A 20,790-nucleotide genomic window follows, 5' to 3' on the forward strand; every position below is an offset into this window, starting at 1 on the left:
TCTTTCGATTTAGGTGGCAAAAAGGTTATAACCCTCCCCAAGTTTCGATTTAGGTATAGTCTCTTGTAATGGACATAAGGTCAACCTTTTCCCTTTAAACCCAAAAGAGTAGGTGTTCTTTCACCCATCATGGACTACGTGGCGGTCAATTGTCATGGGTGCCCAAGTAGCAAATGGAAAGCATCCATGCATACAATCACACCACACACAATCACTATAATTATTGCCAATAGAAAAGCCCACTAGACACCGTTGTGTGACTGAGACCTCATTCTTTCGTTTTAGCCATGCAAGCTTGTAAGGGTGAGGGTGTTGTTGAGTTTTCAGGTTCAGCTTGCGGATGGCTACTTTTGCTGTAACATTCTCACAACTCCCGCCATTGATTACAAGGTTGGCTACCTTTCCACCCATAGTATACGTGGTGTGGAAGATATTATTTCTTAGCCAATCTGACGATTCATCCCTAGGAGTTAGGAATGATCGCTACATCACCAAGGCCTCTCCCACATCCCCATACACCAGTTCTCCCTCTAAGGTTTCTTCACTATTAGCATCAAACACAGGTGGGGTTGAATAGTCAAATGCTTCCATTTGGGGTTCACTCTCATTTTTTGCAAACATCGCCCCTTTTCTTTTATCACTCCTTGAGCATTCAAATTATGTTTTTTGCCCTCATAAATATAAGGAGACCAAGTTCAAAGAGCAAAGGTATTTTTGTCAAAAAAAATCCAGAATCTAGACCCCATTCACACTTTTAATAGTAAAATATAGATATATATATTATGTATTCCATTTTTTTTTGTTTTATTTACTCTACTTTTAAATCATGTGAGACAAAAAGGGAGAAAAATAAAACAGATAAGATGGAACATGAAAATCATCTCAATGTTGAATTCCTCAAAAACCAACTCTAGTGAACCCATTTAATGCCTTAAGCACTAGAGTTCATTTTATAGGAAGGAAGCTAATATTTAGCAAAAATTCAACATATTTCTCTAGACTTCCCCTCAAAGATTCCTTGTTTCTTTCTTTCCACAATCCTCATAATAGAGCAAGTGATACCACCTCTACAAAAATAGATACCCATTCAAGGTTCAACAATTGGCAAAGTCACAACAAGCTCAATTAGAAACACACATATATGGCAGCTTAGCTGATTTCAAAGCATAGAAGACAAGGTGTTGTGTGATGAGAAACTAAAACTTTAATCAAGCCCGTCAACACTCAACAATATACTCAGTTTTGTAAAAATCAATTATGTGTGTGACATGGTAAATAGGGATGTTATATTAAGCTATAAAAAAGCAATAATACCTATTATATTAAGCTATAAACAAGCAATAATACCTACAGAGAGCACAAGCAAAGGCAATGCCAACCATGCCACCTCCAACAATAGCAATGTCATATTGGCCAATCATATTTCTCATCCCAAGCTTCTCATCCTCCTGGAAAGTTGAACAGGCCAGTAAGGCCTAAGAATGCACTTCAAATGACAGAAGTGAGACTCATTTATCAAAAAATAATGAAAGAAGTGAGACTCCTTGAGAAGCAAGCAACAGTTTGAGAATTGCTAGTAAAATATGCAAGAATTTTTCAAATGAATAAATAAATACAAAGATCCTAGAACAATATTTGTAAAAATATCCCTGTATAGCACAACTCAACAAACCCTTGTCCCAAATAAAGTGGGTCACCTCACATAAAGCACGAAACAAGTGGTAATGATACAGAAAATGTTAACACAATTTTTTAAAATATTAATCTAATTGAATCAGTGAAATAAAGAGATTATATCATAAGAGATAGTGGAATATAAAAAGTAAAAACATAAGATAAATGGATCCTACAAGTTGGATGGTAAACATATAAATCCAAACAATAAGCTAGGATAACATAAGTAGACAAAAGCAATAAAAAACTTAAGAATAGCCAGGCCCAGTAAAGCCTTTATTATAACCTACAAAGGAGGAGGCAATAAACCAAAAGAAGAAAATATATTTTAATATGGTTTGCTCTGGGAGCCTACATCCATGAGAGAACTGCAAAGGTTCACTATTTCACTAAAAATGCAATAAAGATAGAGTGAAACCCTCAAACGACTCTCACCCAACAGAGGCACAAAGAGGCCTTACATAAAAAATCCAGTACATAAACAACCCATATAACAGATCCAGAAGCAATACCCAACAAGCATAGTATTTCTGCCCTACACTACACCTATACCTAGATTACCATATCCCAATATACCTGTCGAACCTTACTCTCAAACACCCTCTCTCAGAAAAAACCCAGGTACAAAAAATATTTCTGAACGTATATATGTACACCTCCCAAAAATAAGATGGTGACAAATCTTGGGTTTGCAAAGCAAAATGTTAAGTAGAACTGCATCATAGCTGTGCTGGAGGAAGCTGCTCAGCTCAATCAAACACCATGAACAAATATTGCAGAAGTTACATAACCAGATACCCAAGGTGGTTATCAGAAAAGGCCAATGTTCCACTGAGGGAACCAACCAGGACTGTTAGAATAGTTAACCAGATGGCCCAACTAATGAAAAAGCTGCAATTCCCAAACATTAAATCAAAGATGGAACTGACAAACAGTGAAACAGAGTGCTAACATGAGGTCCAAGAAGCAGATCAAATAACCAAATTTGGCCAATGGAAAGCATGCAACATATCAGAAAAGGCCAATGTTCCACAGAGGGAACCAACCAGGACTGTTAGAATAGTTAACCAGATGACCCAACTAATGAAAAAGCTGCAATTCCCAAACATTAAATCAAAGATGGAACTGACAAACAGTGAAACAGAGTGCTAACATGAGGTCCAAGAAGCAGATCAAATAACCAAATTTGGCCAATGGAAAGCATGCAACAAATCAGTATTTCAACAGACACTTTGCAGGCAGCCTGAGAAAAACAAATTTTGGATTGAATGTAATCAGAACTCCAGGCATTTTGTCAAATGTCTAGCAGTAGACTGAGAATTCACCTTCTGGAATGAGCATCACAGTCCCCAAAATCCAAGAAACCTTACCAGAACACTCTGAGAAATCCTTACTGTCATCTAATAATTCTTAAGGTCAGAAACAATGAATTCATCAAAGAAATTACCAGATACATATTCGTGAAAGAAACCACAGAAGAAAAAAAAAAAAAGGAGAAGAAATCAAACTCAAATATTTTTTACGTGGAAATAAGAACCATTTGAGAACCACAGCCCACAGAACCAAAATAGACTAAAATAATTGCAAAATTCTGTTTGCTGCTGTCTAAAAGCCTCCATCCTTGCAGACTTTGGTTCCAAAGAGAGCACATATTAAAGTGATCTTGAAAAATTCCCTACTAAAATCAGCTGAGAGAGATAACATGTCTATGGGGTAATGATTTTGTTATGTGATACCATCGGTGGTGGACTTTGTGAAGGGCTGAAGAGTCGAAGGTCTCACCAAGAGAGGAAAATTAGCACGGAATGTTGCTCCTACAGCAGCTTTTTGGTGCATTTGGCAGGAGAGGAATTCAAGGATATTCAAGAACAAAAGTAGCACTACAAACAGTGTTTGAGAAAATTTTTGGGCAAAATGTTTTCTTGGCTTTCTGTAAAAAAATTGTTCTAACGATAGAAATTATAATTCATTTTTTTGTTTATGATAATCTTTTTGTAAAGCCAGGTTTGGGGGTATAGGATTGCATGGACAGTGATTGTAAATCCCTGTATACAACAGCTTTCTGTACATACTTGTTCTCTATTTTAATGATACTGTACCTTCTTCAAAAATAATGTGATATCATCCTCTAACTACATCATCTGATGGACACATCTCTTAACTTCCAGTCCTTTATGGTTTGGATCCAATTGCAACTCTAATTGTGATCACATCTATCAGCATTTCAAAATGTTGCTACTTGTCAGAAAATACTCTATTATTCCTCTCCTTACTTTGCACACCTGTAAATAATTTTTTTTTTTCATTTTTGAATTCTGATGCTGCTTATTAATGTTGTATTTGACATTCTCTGTTATGTTGTAATGCCATTGAACAGTTGATACATCATGCAAATGTACATTTTTTGTTCAATAATGATAAACTTTATTAAACAAAGCAACAAAGCGAACAAATAATATAGTTAGCTTCTAAAATGAGGACCCAAACCCACACCTTTTGCAGTTTGCAAAGGCAACCTGTTTGACAAAGAGTCAGCAGAATATAATAAACACAAAAGACAAACTAAGAACCTTGTCCATCTGAAGCATAACTAAGCTCAAGGACAACTAAGGTTAATCCAGAACTGTTCTAGCTTGGCTCAAGGATCAAAATTGATACACTCCGATACACCAGATGGGGCATATCAGGTGTTTTGATCCCAAGCACCTTATGCTTTTTTCTTTTTATCAAAACCTGTTCAGGGGTCAGTCTAAGGCCTGTCTACCCCCTGAAACGAGTCGAAACCCCAAAGGATCATAGTTTTGTGAATTAGTGACCTACTGATACATTGCAAAATTTTCATCCCTGGCTTGGCAACCTGAGTATGAATTAGCTGATCCTGGGAGACAGCAGAATGAAATTTCTAACGTCACCAAACAAGATTGAGCTTCCGAATGTGATATCGTAAATACATGATGCCACAGAAACTCCACTCCCTTTCATCCCCAATAAACAACAGACTCAAGTTGCTTTTGTATCAAATGATGGATCAAGGACCAAGAAAGCTCTCTTAGAGCAATAAACTTAAATTGCTAGGAGTAATGACATATAAGGAGTAAAAGAATTTAAGAAGATAAAGAAAATCAAGATTAGAAAGAATGAACAAAAAATATCCATCTATAGGTGATACGAATTATTACAGAATTGAATTTAGCTGAGTTAGTGCTAGATATTCCTGCAGATGCATCATTACTTAAAGTCCTCTTCGGAACCCTCAAGGTGTTGTAATTAGATGCAATTTTTCTCACAGTTGTCCTATTTCCAGTAAAAAAAAAAAAAATGCATTAGACAGAGATAAGAGAAAAACATCAAGAAAAAATTGTTTAGTATAGGCAATTAGCTAAAAAGAATGATATGCAACCCAATTAAATAATGTGAACAATAACAAAAGGAATCAAAAGGAATCACATCTTAAAATGAAATCTTATCGATAAGTGTCAAATAGAGAATATTACAATCATCAAGCTCCAGAAGTGAGATAAGCTATAACAAAAACAACTCTAATGATGTGATTCATATGGAACAAGCCTATGTAAAGGAACTATGAAGAATAGGGACTTGTTCTTCAAATTTATCTCACTCAAACCAGGTAATGGGGAGAAATATTTACTTTTGGAATGATCCATTTATATCCAGTCCATTTATAGAAGATAAGAGTACAGGTGTCAATGGACCAGGTTTGGGTTGGAACCAATCTAAATTAAAACCAATTTGAACAGATTGGATGGTCCAGACATAGAATTGGACTAGTCCAAAATGGTCCAGAGTATTCATCACATTGGATTGGACCTGGTCCATCCGTAATGGACTCATATTGGAACAGATTTGACTGGACCAAATCCGGTCCAATTGACACCCCTACTTAAGGGAGGAGATAAAGAGGTTTAAACGGCTTACTAGCAAACAAGCAAACAAGGCTGTCAATGGGCTTCAACATAATCGATGCAAAGCAACTCCCCCCCTCCCAAGTAATTAACTACTCCCATAACCCATTACAATGATCCAATATCAACCACAAACCAGTCCATGATTAATGAGCAAATATCTGCAGTTAATAGAGCTGTCAATGGGCTGGGTCTTCCCAGAAGAACCGAAATGACTGAACCAATTATGTCACTTCTGGTTCTGTGGTTTTGTACCAATTGATCATTGGGTCATCTGGTTCTTGCTGTTCCTAACCAATTACGTAGTTAATAATATATAATAGACTCCTGGTTCTTGTAATTTTTGTTATATTTTGTGTTTAAAAGGGCAAATTTCATAGACAGTATATAAGATAATTTTGGCTAAAATCACTTGTTTTATCAACATATAAATAATTTACCATTTTATTTCCATTTTTTATAAGGTTATATTATCACAATGAAGTTTTAAGCTGTTATTATCATAGCTAATTATAGAAGTCAAGTCTAATCGGGTCAGATCCAATTTATCCTGATTAATAATTGGTCCGGTTCTATGTCTATCTTACAGAACTGATTAATAATCAGTACAGAATGGCTACACCCTGTCCCAAACCAGACCCAACCCACTGACAGATCTAGCAGTTGAATATAGCTTCTAGGCCATTCCTTTTCTTTTGATAAACACACCTGTTTGTTTCCTTTCACATGCACCAACAAACTGTAAAAGCAATGATGTTCGTTTCTTTTTTCCTTTTGATAAAACCAAGAGGGTTGCGCGGGGGGAAGAGCAACTCCACTAGGGATTGAACCCAGAAAAAAAGCAGTGATGTTCCATGTTCCAAAGTATTTTAGAGTTTTTCACCCCTCAATAGACCTGTTCACGGCTGGGATTCAGGCTCAGCTTTACACTATTTCAGGCTCGGGTTTCAGGCGGGCCATTCAAATTTTGGCCAAAGCTAAGCCCGACCCTAGCCCTTTAACAGGTCTATCCCATAGATGCAATGACTTGTTACTCGAAAGAAATTTACAGATGAATATATGCACTTCGTTTTTCTAGTGAAACAAAAAGTGCTCCTATTGCATTTTAAGATAAATAGGAGAAACTGCAAACAAGTTTTAATTTTCAACTCCTATTTCAATACTTATATTTAATTTGTAATTACAATTTTTTTATCAATAATTTGTAATTACAATAATTGAGGAAGGAAAAATAACAACCATACAATTTGTAATTACAATTGCAAAAGACTTTCTGATTGACTAGCAAAAAACATTGGAGAACAAACTGGACTGACGGCAAGAAAAAAATGGCTGGCATTGGATGAATGGTTTTGAATTTTTCAAAGGAAAACAGTTTCTGGTATTAAAAAAGAACCAAGAAACTTGTAAAGGTAAAATCAAAACCATCCCAAAGACTGACCCGTCTAGGAAATAGGTGTTATTCAAAGATACCTAACCTTATAAACCATGTTGAGATTTAAGGAGAGTGCACCAATGACACATTAACTATTTGTTTAATTTTTTTGGATCAATTATTTGTTTAATTCACTGTTTGATTAGTCCTACATAATTCAAGGCAACACACAAAGCATATCTCAACTACATGGAGTTGAATACAAAAGTCTGTTTCACTATTCCACTCTATCAAGAGCCACTAACTGTTTGCTTTCAGGGCAAAATAACAAGAACATGATAAGCAGGTCTGTCTCCAACTTTACTAAAATGTCACTACAAAGCCTAATTCCAAAACCCAACACAGAAACGCATCCTATCCATATAATATAAGTCTGAAATGCAAAGACATACTTGAGATAAACTCGCATGTATCAAAGTTTAGAGAAATGGCATTTGAGTAATCTAGAACAGCAAGAGTTTAAATAGAAATGTCCGACGCCATCAAACTAACAGAAAAACAGAAATGGTAAATCATAAATGCGCATTACCTGTACATCTTCGACTTCCCGATACCAGGTTCTCTTCCACAATTGCAAGACCTAAACTCCAGACGAGAAAAAACCAAGATCACCAACAATAGAGCGGTACTTCAATGGCAGAACTAACCACCCTTCGTCCTCTGCTTCGAGTTCTCAGATAGAGAGAAATATTAAATCAAAGCCTTTTAGAGCAATCAGTCAGCCGTCGATCCGATCTCATCTGCGACAGAGAGCTGCGTTACAACCAGATTAGCTGAACTAGACGGGCTATTTGGGACTGTTCAACCAATAACCTGTGTTTTAAAAACCGACCCGAAAACGGAACCGCTGTTCTCTCCGGTTCCGGATCAACGGTTAAACCGACCGGTCAAATAGGTCAACTTGTGACATCATAAATAAAAATACAAAATATTTATAAATATGAAAAATTAATAAAATATTAAATAAATAGAAAAAAAAATGCAGGAAAAGTGAAACAATGTGAAACAAATAAAATTTTAAAATTAAAATTCTTCGGTGGAAATGTTTAAAAATACAGTAAATGCAAAAATAAAATAATAAAATAACAAAAAATGACAAAAAAAGAAAACTCAAATAGGATAATACCTAACGGTTTTTTTGGTATAAGTGGTCAGCGTTGAAATAAGAAGTCGCTCTTGCTCCAGATTCGACACTTGGGAATTTGGGAATTGGGAATGGCAGTGGATTGGATTTGAGGTAGGGTCCATACACCCCATCCCTGAACCCAGTTTCTAAGTAACTCCCAGCCCCGACCCTAAATGTCCAGAAATCATAAACATATTTTCTGATAATTTTATGCAAATAGTGATAATTTTTGGGCATTTTTACTATTTTATATATGTTTTTTCTGGTGATTACCAGTAATTTATGTTAATTTGTGCTAAATGATGGTAATTTATTTTCGTTATATTCTTTGGTAAATTCAGGCAATTTAATTTCTACTAATTTGTTTACTAGTAATTTCGTGCTAACTTGTGGTTATTTTTGGACATTTTTAATATTTTATGATAATGTGTGGTAACTTATCATGATTTCTGGTTAACTATTGTATGGAAATTACTGATAATTTTGTGCTAATTTATGGTACTCTATTAACTTCACTAATAGATTCTTTAATTTATTTTTGTGGAAATATTGGTAAATAATTTTTTATTATTTTCTTCAGTAATTTTTAGTAAATTATACTAATTTATGATAACTTATGGAAATTATGTGATAGTTTGTGGTAATTTATCATGATTTTGGTACACTAATAAATTATGTGTTTTATGATGAGTTTTGGTAATTTATAGTATTTTGTTGAAATAATGGTATTTTATGATAATTTTCATAGTTACTCGTAACTTTATGTTAACTTGTATAAAATCTGTAATTTGTTAAAAATTCTGTAATTGAATAATTATATAGATAAATATTAACAAAGTAATAAGCAGTAATATTCAGATAAATTAATTATTATTATTATTATTTTCTAATAACATGCAATAACTATTTATTTAATTTTGTAACGGTAACTACAGTAATTTGTTAACATTTTATAATTGGTGGAGCACGATTTGGATGCTCTTAGCTGGAGGATGATTTGGAACTTGGCTGCGTGGCGAGCTGGCTCGGTCTGCAAAATCGTGAAACTTGGAGAACTCGGGGAGGTCACTCTAATGCTTAAGTTATTATTGCGAGTTGAAAGTTGAATGATAAGTGTACTAGTGAGCCAATAATTGTGCGTACCTGGGCCCTGGAGGGGTTGTTTGCTTTTATGAAGTTGAGCTGCCATGGACCTCACGAAAACGGTTCTGGGGTCTTTGGCCTGAGTGGATAAGATCCATTTCCGCTTTAGTTGGGGAGTAGCATGTCAGTTAATGAAGTCTATCGTCTTCGCTCGATCCAGGCGGGGAGAGGATAAGGGCAACCGTTACGCAGCGTGGTCTCGTTAGGTTTGGAGTCTACTGGGAAGCTTTTGGGGTCGATTATGTGTTACTTCGGTTCGTGGGCCTCGAACTGGATTAGGTACCGAGGTGCCTCTAAGCCGAGGTGCCTTTATGCCAAGATGGCTTGTGTCGAGGTGACCGAACACTCGAGCTCTAAATACTGTTGACTAGGCTCTTTTCGCTGAGTTGTCATCCTTCGGGCAGATCGCGTCCATGTGACATTTACTTACTAGATCATGCCAAATCACCCTTCATCAATTGCCCCCTACTCCTCGTGCCAAGGGTCCTAACCTGGCGCAAGGAGTTCATGACGAGCCCAGTGGATTTGGCACGAAGTCTAGGTGATATGGAGGGCAGACCATTTGGCTAAACCAGGAAGTGACCTAGGTTGTGTATCAGGTACGTGCGAACGTCAAGCCGATTATAGTCTTCGTGGACGTCAAAATGTGTGCTAAACTAATTTCAACCTTAGGAAGCATGCAACTAGTTTTCCTATGAGCCATTGGATCGTGCAGGTCTTGACCGTTGATTCCCGGATATACTCGTTATAAAAAGGGGCCGAAGGGCCCATTTTCTTCGCTATAAAATCGTGAATCCAGAGTCCAAGGTCGTCTTGCTCTTTTTGGTCTTCATTTGGTGAGTTCGTCTTCCTTTACTTTCGATTCCGTTGTCCTTTCCATTAGAATGTCTAGCCTTAGCTTGGATAGCCTTCTAGATGGGAGTGGTGAGTCCACTGGGACCAAGTTGAGGACCTCGGCACAAACCAAGGAGCCTCATCCTATCGAGGTGGGCACTTCGGCACAGGATGTGGACTCCTATTCGTTTGAGGCGAGCTGACCTCAGCAAGAGCGAGAGGCTTCTGGAAAGTCGGCCTCCGCTTCACATTGAGGTCGCCTGCCGGACAGCTTCGGTCCGTCTATAATGACAGCAGACAGGCTCCTATCCCTAGTAGCTCGGTACAGGCTTTCCAATGATCTTGTTTATAGTATTCCCTTAGGCAACTTTCCTTAGGATCACGGTCATGACGAGATCGTGGTCTTCGAGGAGCAGCTCGTAGCCGGAATGCGTCTTCCACTCCATCTTTTTATAATCGAAATCATTAAGTTTTTTGACATTGCCATAGACCAGCTACATCCAAACTCCATCTGTAACATCATAGGTACCATTGCCCTTTTCCACGATTACAACCGACCTATAGACCTTGACATCTTCTTTTCGATCCTTTCCATAAAAAAGAACTCCTCCTGTGTTCTACCCGCGCACAGGCGGAGTTACTATGTCTCCTTGCCCCGGGTACAAGTTGTTGCATGAGCTTCCTAACAAGGTCCGGGCTTGGAAGAGGCGCTACTTCGTGGTCCGTAACACCGAGGGGTGGGCTTTCCCGACTCACTAGAGGGATGCCATCCAAGACCCCGGCATCAGACTGGACCCAAAGACAAGGGAGGAGGCCCCATCTTGGGCAAAGCTCGGCCTGAAGTTCAAAAAGTTCGTGACCGAGGAGAAGCTCATGCAAGTTAAGCTAAGCCCTCTTGGTAGGTCGCTAACTGTTGTACCTTTTTCTTGTTTATTTTACTTCAGTGTCGTATCTAACTTAGTTCATCACTTGTTGCAGTTGCCATGGATGACATCCTGGCCAACGAACTCTTCAGGAGCATGCAGAAGGGAAAGAAGAAGAAGAGGGCCTCCAAGAAGGCTCGCCTCCACACCAAGACCACCACCTCTAGCATTGCCATCTCTTCCCCCGAACATCCTCCTGTGATCGACTTGGTTGAGGAGGACCCAGGCAAGGCCACTTCACCCCGCATGCCCGAGGAGACCACGTCTTCAGAGGTTCAGCCCGCACCAACGATCGCTACTTCTTCGGGTAGCGATACCTCAGTCCGGAGTATTTTGACTCCGAAGTATGGCCTTCTCAAGAGCAAGGACATGGTGCTCGTCGAGGAGGTCGCTCGCTGGGCTGACTTGCTAGTTGCTTAACTCGGGGCCCGAGCGGCTACGCAATGTATGGTGGTACGTATTTAGCCTTCAAATTGCTTCATACTTAGATTTTTCTTTCATACTTATGCTTGTTTTCTTCTTTTGGCATGTGAACTCCTCTATCCATGCTTTGGCCTACCGGTCCGAGGTGAATTTAAAGCGAGCTCTCGAAGCCGAAGAGTCCTCTCGAAGTGCCCACTCCGAGCTCAACTTAGCTCGCAGCGAGATCAACCAACTGAAAAACAACACATGAGCTAAGAAGGAGCTACTGACTCTGCTGATGGCGAAGGAGGAGTTCGAGGTGGAGAAAAAGCAACTCGAGGAGTGCGAGGTGGCACTGAAGAGAGAGAACGAGAACCTCGCGGCTCATGTGAAGGAGCAAACTAAAATCCTGCTTCAGGCGATGGAGGAGGCCAATGTCAAGGCAGTAGAGGAGTATAAGTCTTCGGTGGAACTTCGAGAGAGGTTGGTCATGGTTGGGACAGCAGGCTACCACAAGGGGTTTAAGCTCAGTAGGTGGTTGACCCGACGTGAATTTCCCCATCTCAACCTTAGTGCCATCACCACGTCCAAGATCACCAAGGAGATGGCCGTTGGAGCCGCCAAGGATCCAGACTCTGAGGCGGAGAGTGACAACAACCAACTCAATGACGAGACAACGAGAGAGGGAGAGGAGGCCGATGCTTCCGAGGACTGCACAGAGACAGATCCGCCTACTGAAGCCTCTGTTGGGGATGAGGAGTCCTGAACTGACTGATGCCTCTTTTCTTGGACCCCCCTTTTGTTAATACTTGATGTCCCGAGCCTCCGAGCTCGGTTAAACAATTGTGATCTTTCTTTTTGTTTTTGCTATTTACTTGAAGCATTTTATCAATGGAATACAAGTATTTTGCAAAACTCCTTGTGTACACCAGTTCTAGAACTTGATGTACATCAATGGAATACAAGTATTCCCATCTTAGCACACCAGTTCTAGAACTTGATGTCTTCAAATTGCTTCCCGTTATTGGATATCAGCACCCGAGTTAGTCCGAAGCAGCACACTATGTTTTTCCAGAAGAAGTTTTGTATGTTGTGAGATGTAATGGTTACCAAGGGCTCAGCCTCTTCCCACTTCGTGAAGTAATCTACTGCCACGACCAGGAACCTCCTCTACCTGGTTGTTGGGGGGAAAGGTCCGAGGATGTCTATTCCCCATTGAGCAAAAGGTCACAGGATGGTGAGGTATTTCAGATTGGCAATAGGTAGCCGGTGGATGTTGGCATGCCTTTGGCAGTTGTTACACTTCTTGACGAGCTCAAGGGTGTCTGCCTTCATGGTAGGCCAGTAATATCCTTGCCTCAGCGCCTTCTGGGCAAGTGCCCTGCCCCCCAGGTGTCCTCCGCAGAGTCCCTCGTGGATGTCACGCAGTACTTGATCCTCTTCTGAAGGTCGTAAGCAACGTAGGTAGGGGAGCGTGAAGGATCTCCTATATAGCTGCCCATCGATCAGAACATATCGAGTTGACTATTGCTCTACCCTCTGAGCTGCATTGCATTCTGATGGCAGGGTCGCGTGGAGCAGATAATCGACGAGCGGGTCTATCTAATTCGGTTCTGCTACTGACACGGGAGCGACCTCTTCTAACCCCCTCCCCCCCCCCCCCCCCGAGAATGCTAGGGTGAGGCAGGTCTTTGATATATACTGTCCGCTTCGTGTTCTCGTTGGTACTGTCCAATCGAGACAATGCATCGACCTCAGCGTTCTCGGACCTCGGTATCTACCTAAGGAAGCAAGAGTGGAAGTTCGGCAGAATCTCTCTGACCTTGGTTAGGTATGCTGCCATGATCTAGTCGGGAGCCTAGTAAGCACCGTTAACCTAGTTGACCACCAACTGTGAATCGCTGCATACGATGAGGTGTTTGGCTCCCATCTCCTTTGCTAGGTTGAGTCCGGCGATTAGTGCCTCATTGTTCGATGCTTCGAATTCGAACCAGAGAGCGTACTCCAGCTTCACTTCACTTGGCCCGTACAGTATCAGTCCGGCACCGCTTCCTTGTAGATTCGATGAGCCATCTACGTGGAGGATCCAGGGCTCCTCGTCCCACGTCGGCCCAACCCTAATGGGGACCAGTGCTGCCCTGGTCGATGCCTCCGATGTATTGATGAGCTTAGTTAGTTCCAGGATCGGCATGCTGAACGTGCATTCTACGATGAAATCCACCAAGACTTGGGCTTTGATCGCTGGGCGGGGCTCAAACCGGATGTCATATTTGCTCAGTTCGATGGACCACTTTGTTAATCTTCCAGACACCTCGGGCTTGAGCAAAATCTGCGTCAGAGGCCTGTTGGTGAGGACGACGATAGTGTGGGCCTGGAAGTACGTAGTTTCTGGGCTACTATGACTAGCGCGTACGCTAGCTTCTCGGTCTCGGTTTTGGCATGCAGCGAGTTGTACCTGGTTTTGGCATCCTGCAAAACTTTGCTAACATAGTAGATGGGTCATTAGACCTGGTTTACTTCTCTGATCAGTACCGAGCTGACTACCTCATCACTCACGGCAAGATACAGCTTTAACTCCTCTCCATCTTCCGGTCGGGTTAGAACCGATGCAATACTTAGGTACCTTTTTAGCTTGTCAAATGTGAGCTGACACTCCTTGGTCCATTCGAAGTACTCGTTCTTTTTTATTGCCTTGAAGAAAGGCAGGCATCGACCCGCTGATTTATACATGAACCGGCCTTGGGTAGCTACCCGGCCAGTCAGCCTTTGGACTTCCTTTATTTTTTGGGGTTGTCTCTTATCTGAAATAACTTTAATTTTTTCTAGGTTGGCTTCGATGCCATATTGGTTCACTATATAACCTAGGAATTTACCCGACATGATCCCAAAGATGCACTTGTTTGGGTTTAATTTCATATTATATTTTCTTAAAATTTGAAAAACATCATTTAAATAATTTAATAAAGAGTTAAAAAATTGGGTCTTCACAACCATGTCATCAACATAACACTCCACTTTATTGCTGACCAATGGCTCAAAAACTTTATTTACAAGTCCCTGTAACGTTTCCCCAGCATTTTTCAAACCAAAGAGCATAACTTTATAATAGTATAGCCCGAGTTTGATTACAAACGCGGTCTTGTCCTCGTCAGTCGGGTCCATCATAATCTAGTTGTAGCTGGAGTAGGCATTCAGAAAACTCAGCAACTTGTGCCCCGAGGTTGCGTCTACTAGGTGGTCAATTTTGGGCAGTGGGAAGCAATCTTTCGGGCAAGCTCTGTTCAGGTCGGTGTAGTCGACGCACATGCACCACTTTCCGTTGGCCTTCTTCACCAGCACCGGGTTGGCAACCCAGTTCGGGTAATGGACTTTCCTAATGAAGTCTGTAGCGAGGAGCTTTCTGACCTCCTCATCGACTGCCCTCCACCGCTCTATGGCGAGGTTGCATTTTCTTTGTCTTACTGGCCTGACTAGAGGGTCCACATTAAGTTTGTGAGTTATTATTTTAGGGTCGATTCCAGGCATCTCCACTGCGGACCGAGCAAAGATATCTAGATTTTTGAGTAAGAAACTTACAAGTTAAGTTTGGAGCAGTTCGCTGATCAAGGCACCGATCTGAAGAGTTTTGGTCAGCTCGGTTCAGAAACCGGTATGTGGACTGTTTCTTCTGTCGGGGCTGCTCGCTCCTCTGTATGCTCCGCTGGTTGTTCGAGCTTGACATCCTCCACCAACTTTGCCTTTCCTTTCAGGGCAGCCATGTAGCACTTACGGGATTCGAGCATGTCACCTCGCACGACCCCCACACCATAATCAGTTGGGAACTTCATCGCTAAGTAATAGGTGGACACTATCGCACGTAGAATGTGTGTGATAGGCCGACTTATGATCGTGTTGTAGGGGGATGAAGTCGCGACTACCAGAAAAGTGTGCTCAAATTGTACGACGTTCAACCACATGCTTGCCTCCACTGGTATTGTGACTCGACCAAGGGGCTTGACCTCTTCTCTGCTAAACCCTACTAAGGGTGTGTCTGCTGGCTTCAGGTCCCTCCATTGTAACTACAGCTTATCGAAGGTCTCCTTAAAGAGGATATCCGCCAAGTTGCCCGAGTCCACCAGGATCCGCTTCATTTCGAAGTCGTTGATTCTAAGTTTCACGACTAAGGCATATGTGGATACTAAATCCCACGCGCATCGTCTTTGGTGAAGTAGATAGGTTCTTCGAGCCGAGGTCGCTTTGGCGGGTTTTCGCCTTTGTTCTCCAATTCACAGACCGATGTCCTCCCTATTGCTGATCAGCACCCCGCAATGATGGACCCGCCGGTGATCATATTGATCACACTGTGGACTGGTATCTCCTTTTGTAACTGCCGAGGTGGCTGCTTGTTCTACCTGCTAGTCTCAGGGGCGTTCCTTCTCTAGTCTCCCTAACGATCTCCCTGTCGGTCTCCCTGCCCTCTCTCTTCCCACAGGATGTAATTCTTCAGGTACCCATGGCGGATGAGTTCTTCGATCTCGTCGCGGAGATTCCTACAGTTTTCCATGTTGTGACCGTGATCCTGGTGGAAGTGGCAGTAGATGTTTGGGTTTCTTGTGGCAAGGTCTCTCCTTAGCCTGGGTGGCCATCTGACGATGGAGAAGTCCTTGATAGCCATTAGGATCTCTCCTCTCTTTGCGTAAGGGGGTGTAGTTAGTTCGCTCTACTGGAGGGGTCCTGGAACACCGACCTAACTTGTAGCCGCGTGAGGGGGACTTACTTCTCGAACGTGGAGATTTGCTTCTTTTTCTGCTTGGGGACTTACTTTTCTTTCTTTTTTGTTTGCTGTTGCTTATCCCTTTGCCTTCTCTCTTCCTCTTTTCTCCCGGTGGATTGTCAATCTACTAGTTGATTTATTCTTCAGTGTTGATGAACTGATCAACCAGCTTAAGGAACTCGATGATGTTTTTTGGTTTGCTTGCTACCACGTGCCACTTAAACTCTCTGTGGGTGATCCCCTTCTTCGTTGCAGTGAGGCGCACTGCTGGATCGAGGTCCGGTATCTGTAGGCACATCTCATTGAAACGCTTGATGTAGCTTCTGATAGACTCTCCTTCCTTCTGCACCACGTTTAGAAGGCTCTCTTGTGACTTCGAACACTTCTTACTAGTGATGAAGTGCACTGTGAATATGTCGGCAAACTGAGCCCAGCTCTTGATGGAGCCCGGTGTGAGGTTCCTATACCAGATAAAAACTACTCCTCTGAATGTGGTGGAGAAGGCTACGTACATGCAGGCTCCATCAACCCCGATGAGGTGCATCTGAGACTAGAAGGCATCCACGTGGTCATTAGGGTCAAACGACCCATCATACTTGTCTAATGTGGGGACCTTGAAGTCCTTTGGCATTAGGGCCGCTAGGAGCTCGAGTGGCAGGGGGGATGATTGGCTCAGCAAATCAGGCGTAGTTTTCGTTGTCGCTGAGCTTACCTCTTTTCTTTCTTTGGTCTGCTCCACTAGCTGGCTGGGCTTTGCTGTTGGACTGTTTTTGGCTAAAGAGCGGTGAGTCTTGTGACGCCTCCGTTGTTGCTTCTTTGTAGGTTCGACATTGGTGCTACTAGCTTCAGTCTAGTCTGGTATCTCGACCCTGGCTCTCTCGCTCTCCCGAGCACTGTCGCTAGGTGGGTCGGGGTTCCTTCTCGCTGACTCCTCCTGGGTGTGAAGCCTGCGGTGGTCATGGTGAGGAGTAGAGGGGGCTTGCTTTGAGTTTGCTCCTTGGGCTCCGACCTGATGATCTTCTCTCCGTGACCTATTGTTCTTAGGCCGCGAATGCTGTTGTTGGTTGCTTCTGTCGGGTTGGCTGACCTCGAGCCTGTTTCTTGGGTTCCCCCCTTAAGAGATTGGGGGAGTGTGTTGCCCGTCCGTCCTGCCCCATGGTGAAGTCTGGCTATTGGGAGGTATTGGTACCTACGATGTCCCCTTACCCCGATGAGGAGATCGGCAGACATCCTGGGTTGGTCTGTGCGGGCTCCGATTCTGCCCCTAATGCTGAGTGGCGTGTCGAGGCAGAACCGGTTGCTGCCTCGGCTGCAATGGTGGAAACTATTGCTGATACTGCTGGTAAAGGAAGTATTGCTGGAACTGCTGGACCTGTTGCATCTAGATCTGCATCGTCCGGATGCACTGAACCAGGTTGTTGAATTGGGAGTGCCCGACCCCATTGGGAATCATGGAGGGCTTTGAGAATGTGGTGCCCACCTGGGGGAGTGGGATGGTTTGTAGTAAAGACAATGATGGGACCCCCGAAACTGTGAGGGGAATGGTAAACTGACCGATACACACCGTGGGACCTTGAGGGAGAGTTGATTGCTGATCTTGCCCCTCGGTGATGTTCATGTCGATACATTTCTTGGTGTTGCTGGAAGAGTCCATTGAAAGTAAGGTAAAGGTTGGAATGACCTTTTGATCATTTCACACAAACGGCACCAAATGATGGAGCACGATCTGGATGCTCCTAGCTGGAGGATGATTTGGAACTTGACTGCGTGGCGAGCTGGTTTGGTCTACAAAATAGTGAAGCTCAGAGAACCCAGGGTGGCTAACCCGAGGAGGTCGCTCCGATACTTAAGTTGGGGAGTAGCGTGTCAGTTAATGAAGTATCGTCTCTGCCCGATCCGGGCGGGGAGAGGATAAGGGCAGCCATTACGCGGCGTGATCCTGTGAGGTTTGCAGTCTACTGTGAATCTTTTGGAGTCGATTACGTGTTACTTCGGTTCTTGGGCCCCGAACTGGATTAGGTACTGAGGTGCCTCTATGCCGAGGTGTCTTTATGCCGAGATGGCTTGTGCCGAGGTGACTGAACACCCGAGCTCTAAATACTGCTGACTTAGGCTCTTTTCGTTGAGTTGTCATCCTTCGGTTAGATCGCGTCCACGTGACTTTTACTTACTAGGTCGTGCCAAATCACCTTTCATCAATAATTATAATTATTATAATAATTCATAATTATTATAATTGTTCTAAAAATTATTGAAGTAAATTAAATATTAAACCGGCTGGTTTAACCATAACTATTAATAACTATAATTGTTATAATAATTACTAAACTAATTTATAAATTAAACCAGTTATCTAGCCACACTTGTCTATAATAATTATTTTTAATTAGAACTACTATAATAATAATAATTATTAATAATAGTAATATTAACGATTTTACAATTATTATAATAGTAATTGAACTAAAATAAACATTAAACTGACTCGTCTAACCGAATGAACTGAATCAGTTTGTGTAATAACAAATGGTCTAACCACACTTAAAAGGTATTGAGGGTCGGACCCGGATCGGATATCCATAATCCGATCCATTAATCCCGTCTTCTTAACCTGAGACACACTACGATATACGATATTCCCATATTTTTAGCCCAGACTGAATTGAGAAAACATATGAGGCGGCAGTTCAGTCCTCCGTAAAACTTTGGAGGCTTGAACTCCATCTGCCCCTCCTTGAAGAAATTCTCAAGTTCCTTCATGAACGTAGCTTGCTCCTCCTCATTTCTCGATTCATCACCGACCACCACTTTTCTATCAATAGGAAATGACCGGTTTGAACCTTCCTTATTACTATGATATTTTTCTGTTGCTACCAATACCTCTTGTTTTGAGACTGCCCCATTAATACCATTTTTTTTTAATGGGAAGTCCCTCTGAATGACATCACGACATGTGGCATCCAAGAAGATACCTTGGCGTTGAATAAGCAGATGACCTCAACAGGTCGGTGCATACTACCTTTCATAGGCCGACCTAGAATACCTCGGCTTGGCCGAGCTAATAGGACACTGAACTAGGGGGACCTACTTTCGAATTGGCCGAGCTATGAGAAGTACCACAGGCAATCTACAAGGCATGCTTGTTGACTTATCACATAGATTCGTTGCCAGTCCGGAAGCTCCGAAGCATTGATGAGTCGACCGCTAGGCCGGCCTACCCGCACCACACGCATCAGAGTTAATTGGACGGACCTCAAATCCCCGTGCAGATTACGTAACCGGCATCATTAATCTCCCGACTTAACGGAAACGGCTCTGTGAGAACATGAGATCCGTTGTAAGAAGTCTCTGACCACTCACGCCGATACAAAGAGCTCATTTCCACCTAAAGAGGTATGCACGATTAAGCTCATGCACTCTCTAAATCTTCTAGAACTCCTAAAAACATCTTGTTGATTTAAGCATCAGAGTGCCCACCCCGAGTACAAACAACCCTGGCACTCTAACTCTTTCTCTTGCAGAACAGTACAGCTCTCGACCAGCCTTAGCTCGACCCAACTCAGCTCGGCCACCGACAAGGCAAGCATCCGAGTCATTAAACACGTGAGAGCCACCAGATCGTGCACCATCAGAAAACAGTAAATGTTTACATATGTGATGAATCCGCTATATACTATGGTTGCTCTAATGGTTTTAGGAGATTCAAAAAAAATCAAAAGAGAAGCTTTTCCCAGGTAAAGTGTTTCAGTAAAAAGATAAAAGGGAGTAGTTAGAAATCTGAATTAGGGGATAAAAATGTTGTTTTTAACAGTAGGGAGGTTGCTGAAAAGTTTTCACTCCATAGGAAGACAAAGAACTTTCAAACAACGATTGAAACTTCGGAATAAAACATACCATAGTGGCAAACTTCTGTGAAGAATCATCAGTCAATACTTCGCCCCTACTTTGTGCAAAAAAACTATGAAGAAACCACCCTTACTCCGTCCAAAATGGAGAGCAATGGGAATCACGATTCAGAATGGTACTAGGTTGTTTTCTTCCTGTTTTATCAAAAATCGGAGTGGTGTTGGGTTATTCTTTCTAAATTAAGAATGTGTTGGGTTTTCTCCCTAAATTAATGGAGCAAAAATAGGGAGATTGCCATGTCAAATGGAAACTCGATGGGCTTTTAGAGAAAATCTTGCACCCCCTCTAGAATTGCCATGTTTGACATGGCATAACATTATATATATATATAATACTCCCTGGATTTTTTTGACAATCATAACCTCCTTTTAGGTTTTGATCTTGATAAAAACCATGCCTATAATTTTGAGGAAATTTACAAATTTCTCCCTTTTGTTAACTTTCTAAATAGGAAAAGTTGATATAATTATATTATTCTTTTCAAAGAGAATACCGATTTTACCCTTGAAACTTATTTACTAAAATACTCCAAAAAAGAAATTTATTTGAACTCCTTAAATAAAGAAGTTACAGAATGTGTTATGACCTAGGTAGCATTTCACTATCCTCTCCAATTTTCTGGCAATACAACAATTGACAAGCCATCAACTCTCTAAAGAGTCTACATGACC

At 41.8% G+C, this 20,790-nt stretch overlaps 2 protein-coding genes across 6 annotated transcripts in view; both read right to left on the minus strand.

The window, feature by feature from the left end:
- LOC104609186 (FAD/NAD(P)-binding oxidoreductase family protein) overlaps positions 1–7,829 on the minus strand; it is a 42,997-nt gene extending 35,168 nt beyond the window's left edge. The window contains exons 1-3 of one of the 5 annotated variants that reach the window (XM_010275432.3): positions 7,562–7,829; positions 4,854–4,968; positions 1,352–1,448 (exon numbers count right to left, since the gene is read on the minus strand). In XM_010275432.3, the coding sequence (XP_010273734.1) occupies positions 1,352–1,448; positions 4,854–4,968; positions 7,562–7,569 (220 nt within the window). In that variant the 5' untranslated portion in view covers positions 7,570–7,829. Of the gene's footprint in view, positions 1–1,347; positions 1,476–4,853; positions 4,969–7,561 lie in introns of those variants that run through there. The other 4 variants (XM_088892943.1, XM_010275431.3, XM_010275435.3 and 1 more) reach the window with 4 other exon arrangements.
- Positions 7,830–16,349: 8,520 nt separating this feature from the next.
- LOC148789767 (uncharacterized) lies at positions 16,350–16,757 on the minus strand. Its single transcript, XM_088893773.1, has one exon. It carries the CDS (start codon positions 16,755–16,757, stop codon positions 16,350–16,352), a length of 408 nt encoding a protein of 135 aa, XP_088749899.1.
- Positions 16,758–20,790: the final 4,033 nt, after the last annotated feature.

This window comes from Nelumbo nucifera, chromosome 8 (assembly GCF_055504915.1).
Source record: "Nelumbo nucifera cultivar China Antique chromosome 8, China Antique-T2T, whole genome shotgun sequence".
In the NCBI taxonomy this organism is placed as follows: Eukaryota; Viridiplantae; Streptophyta; class Magnoliopsida; order Proteales; family Nelumbonaceae; genus Nelumbo; species Nelumbo nucifera.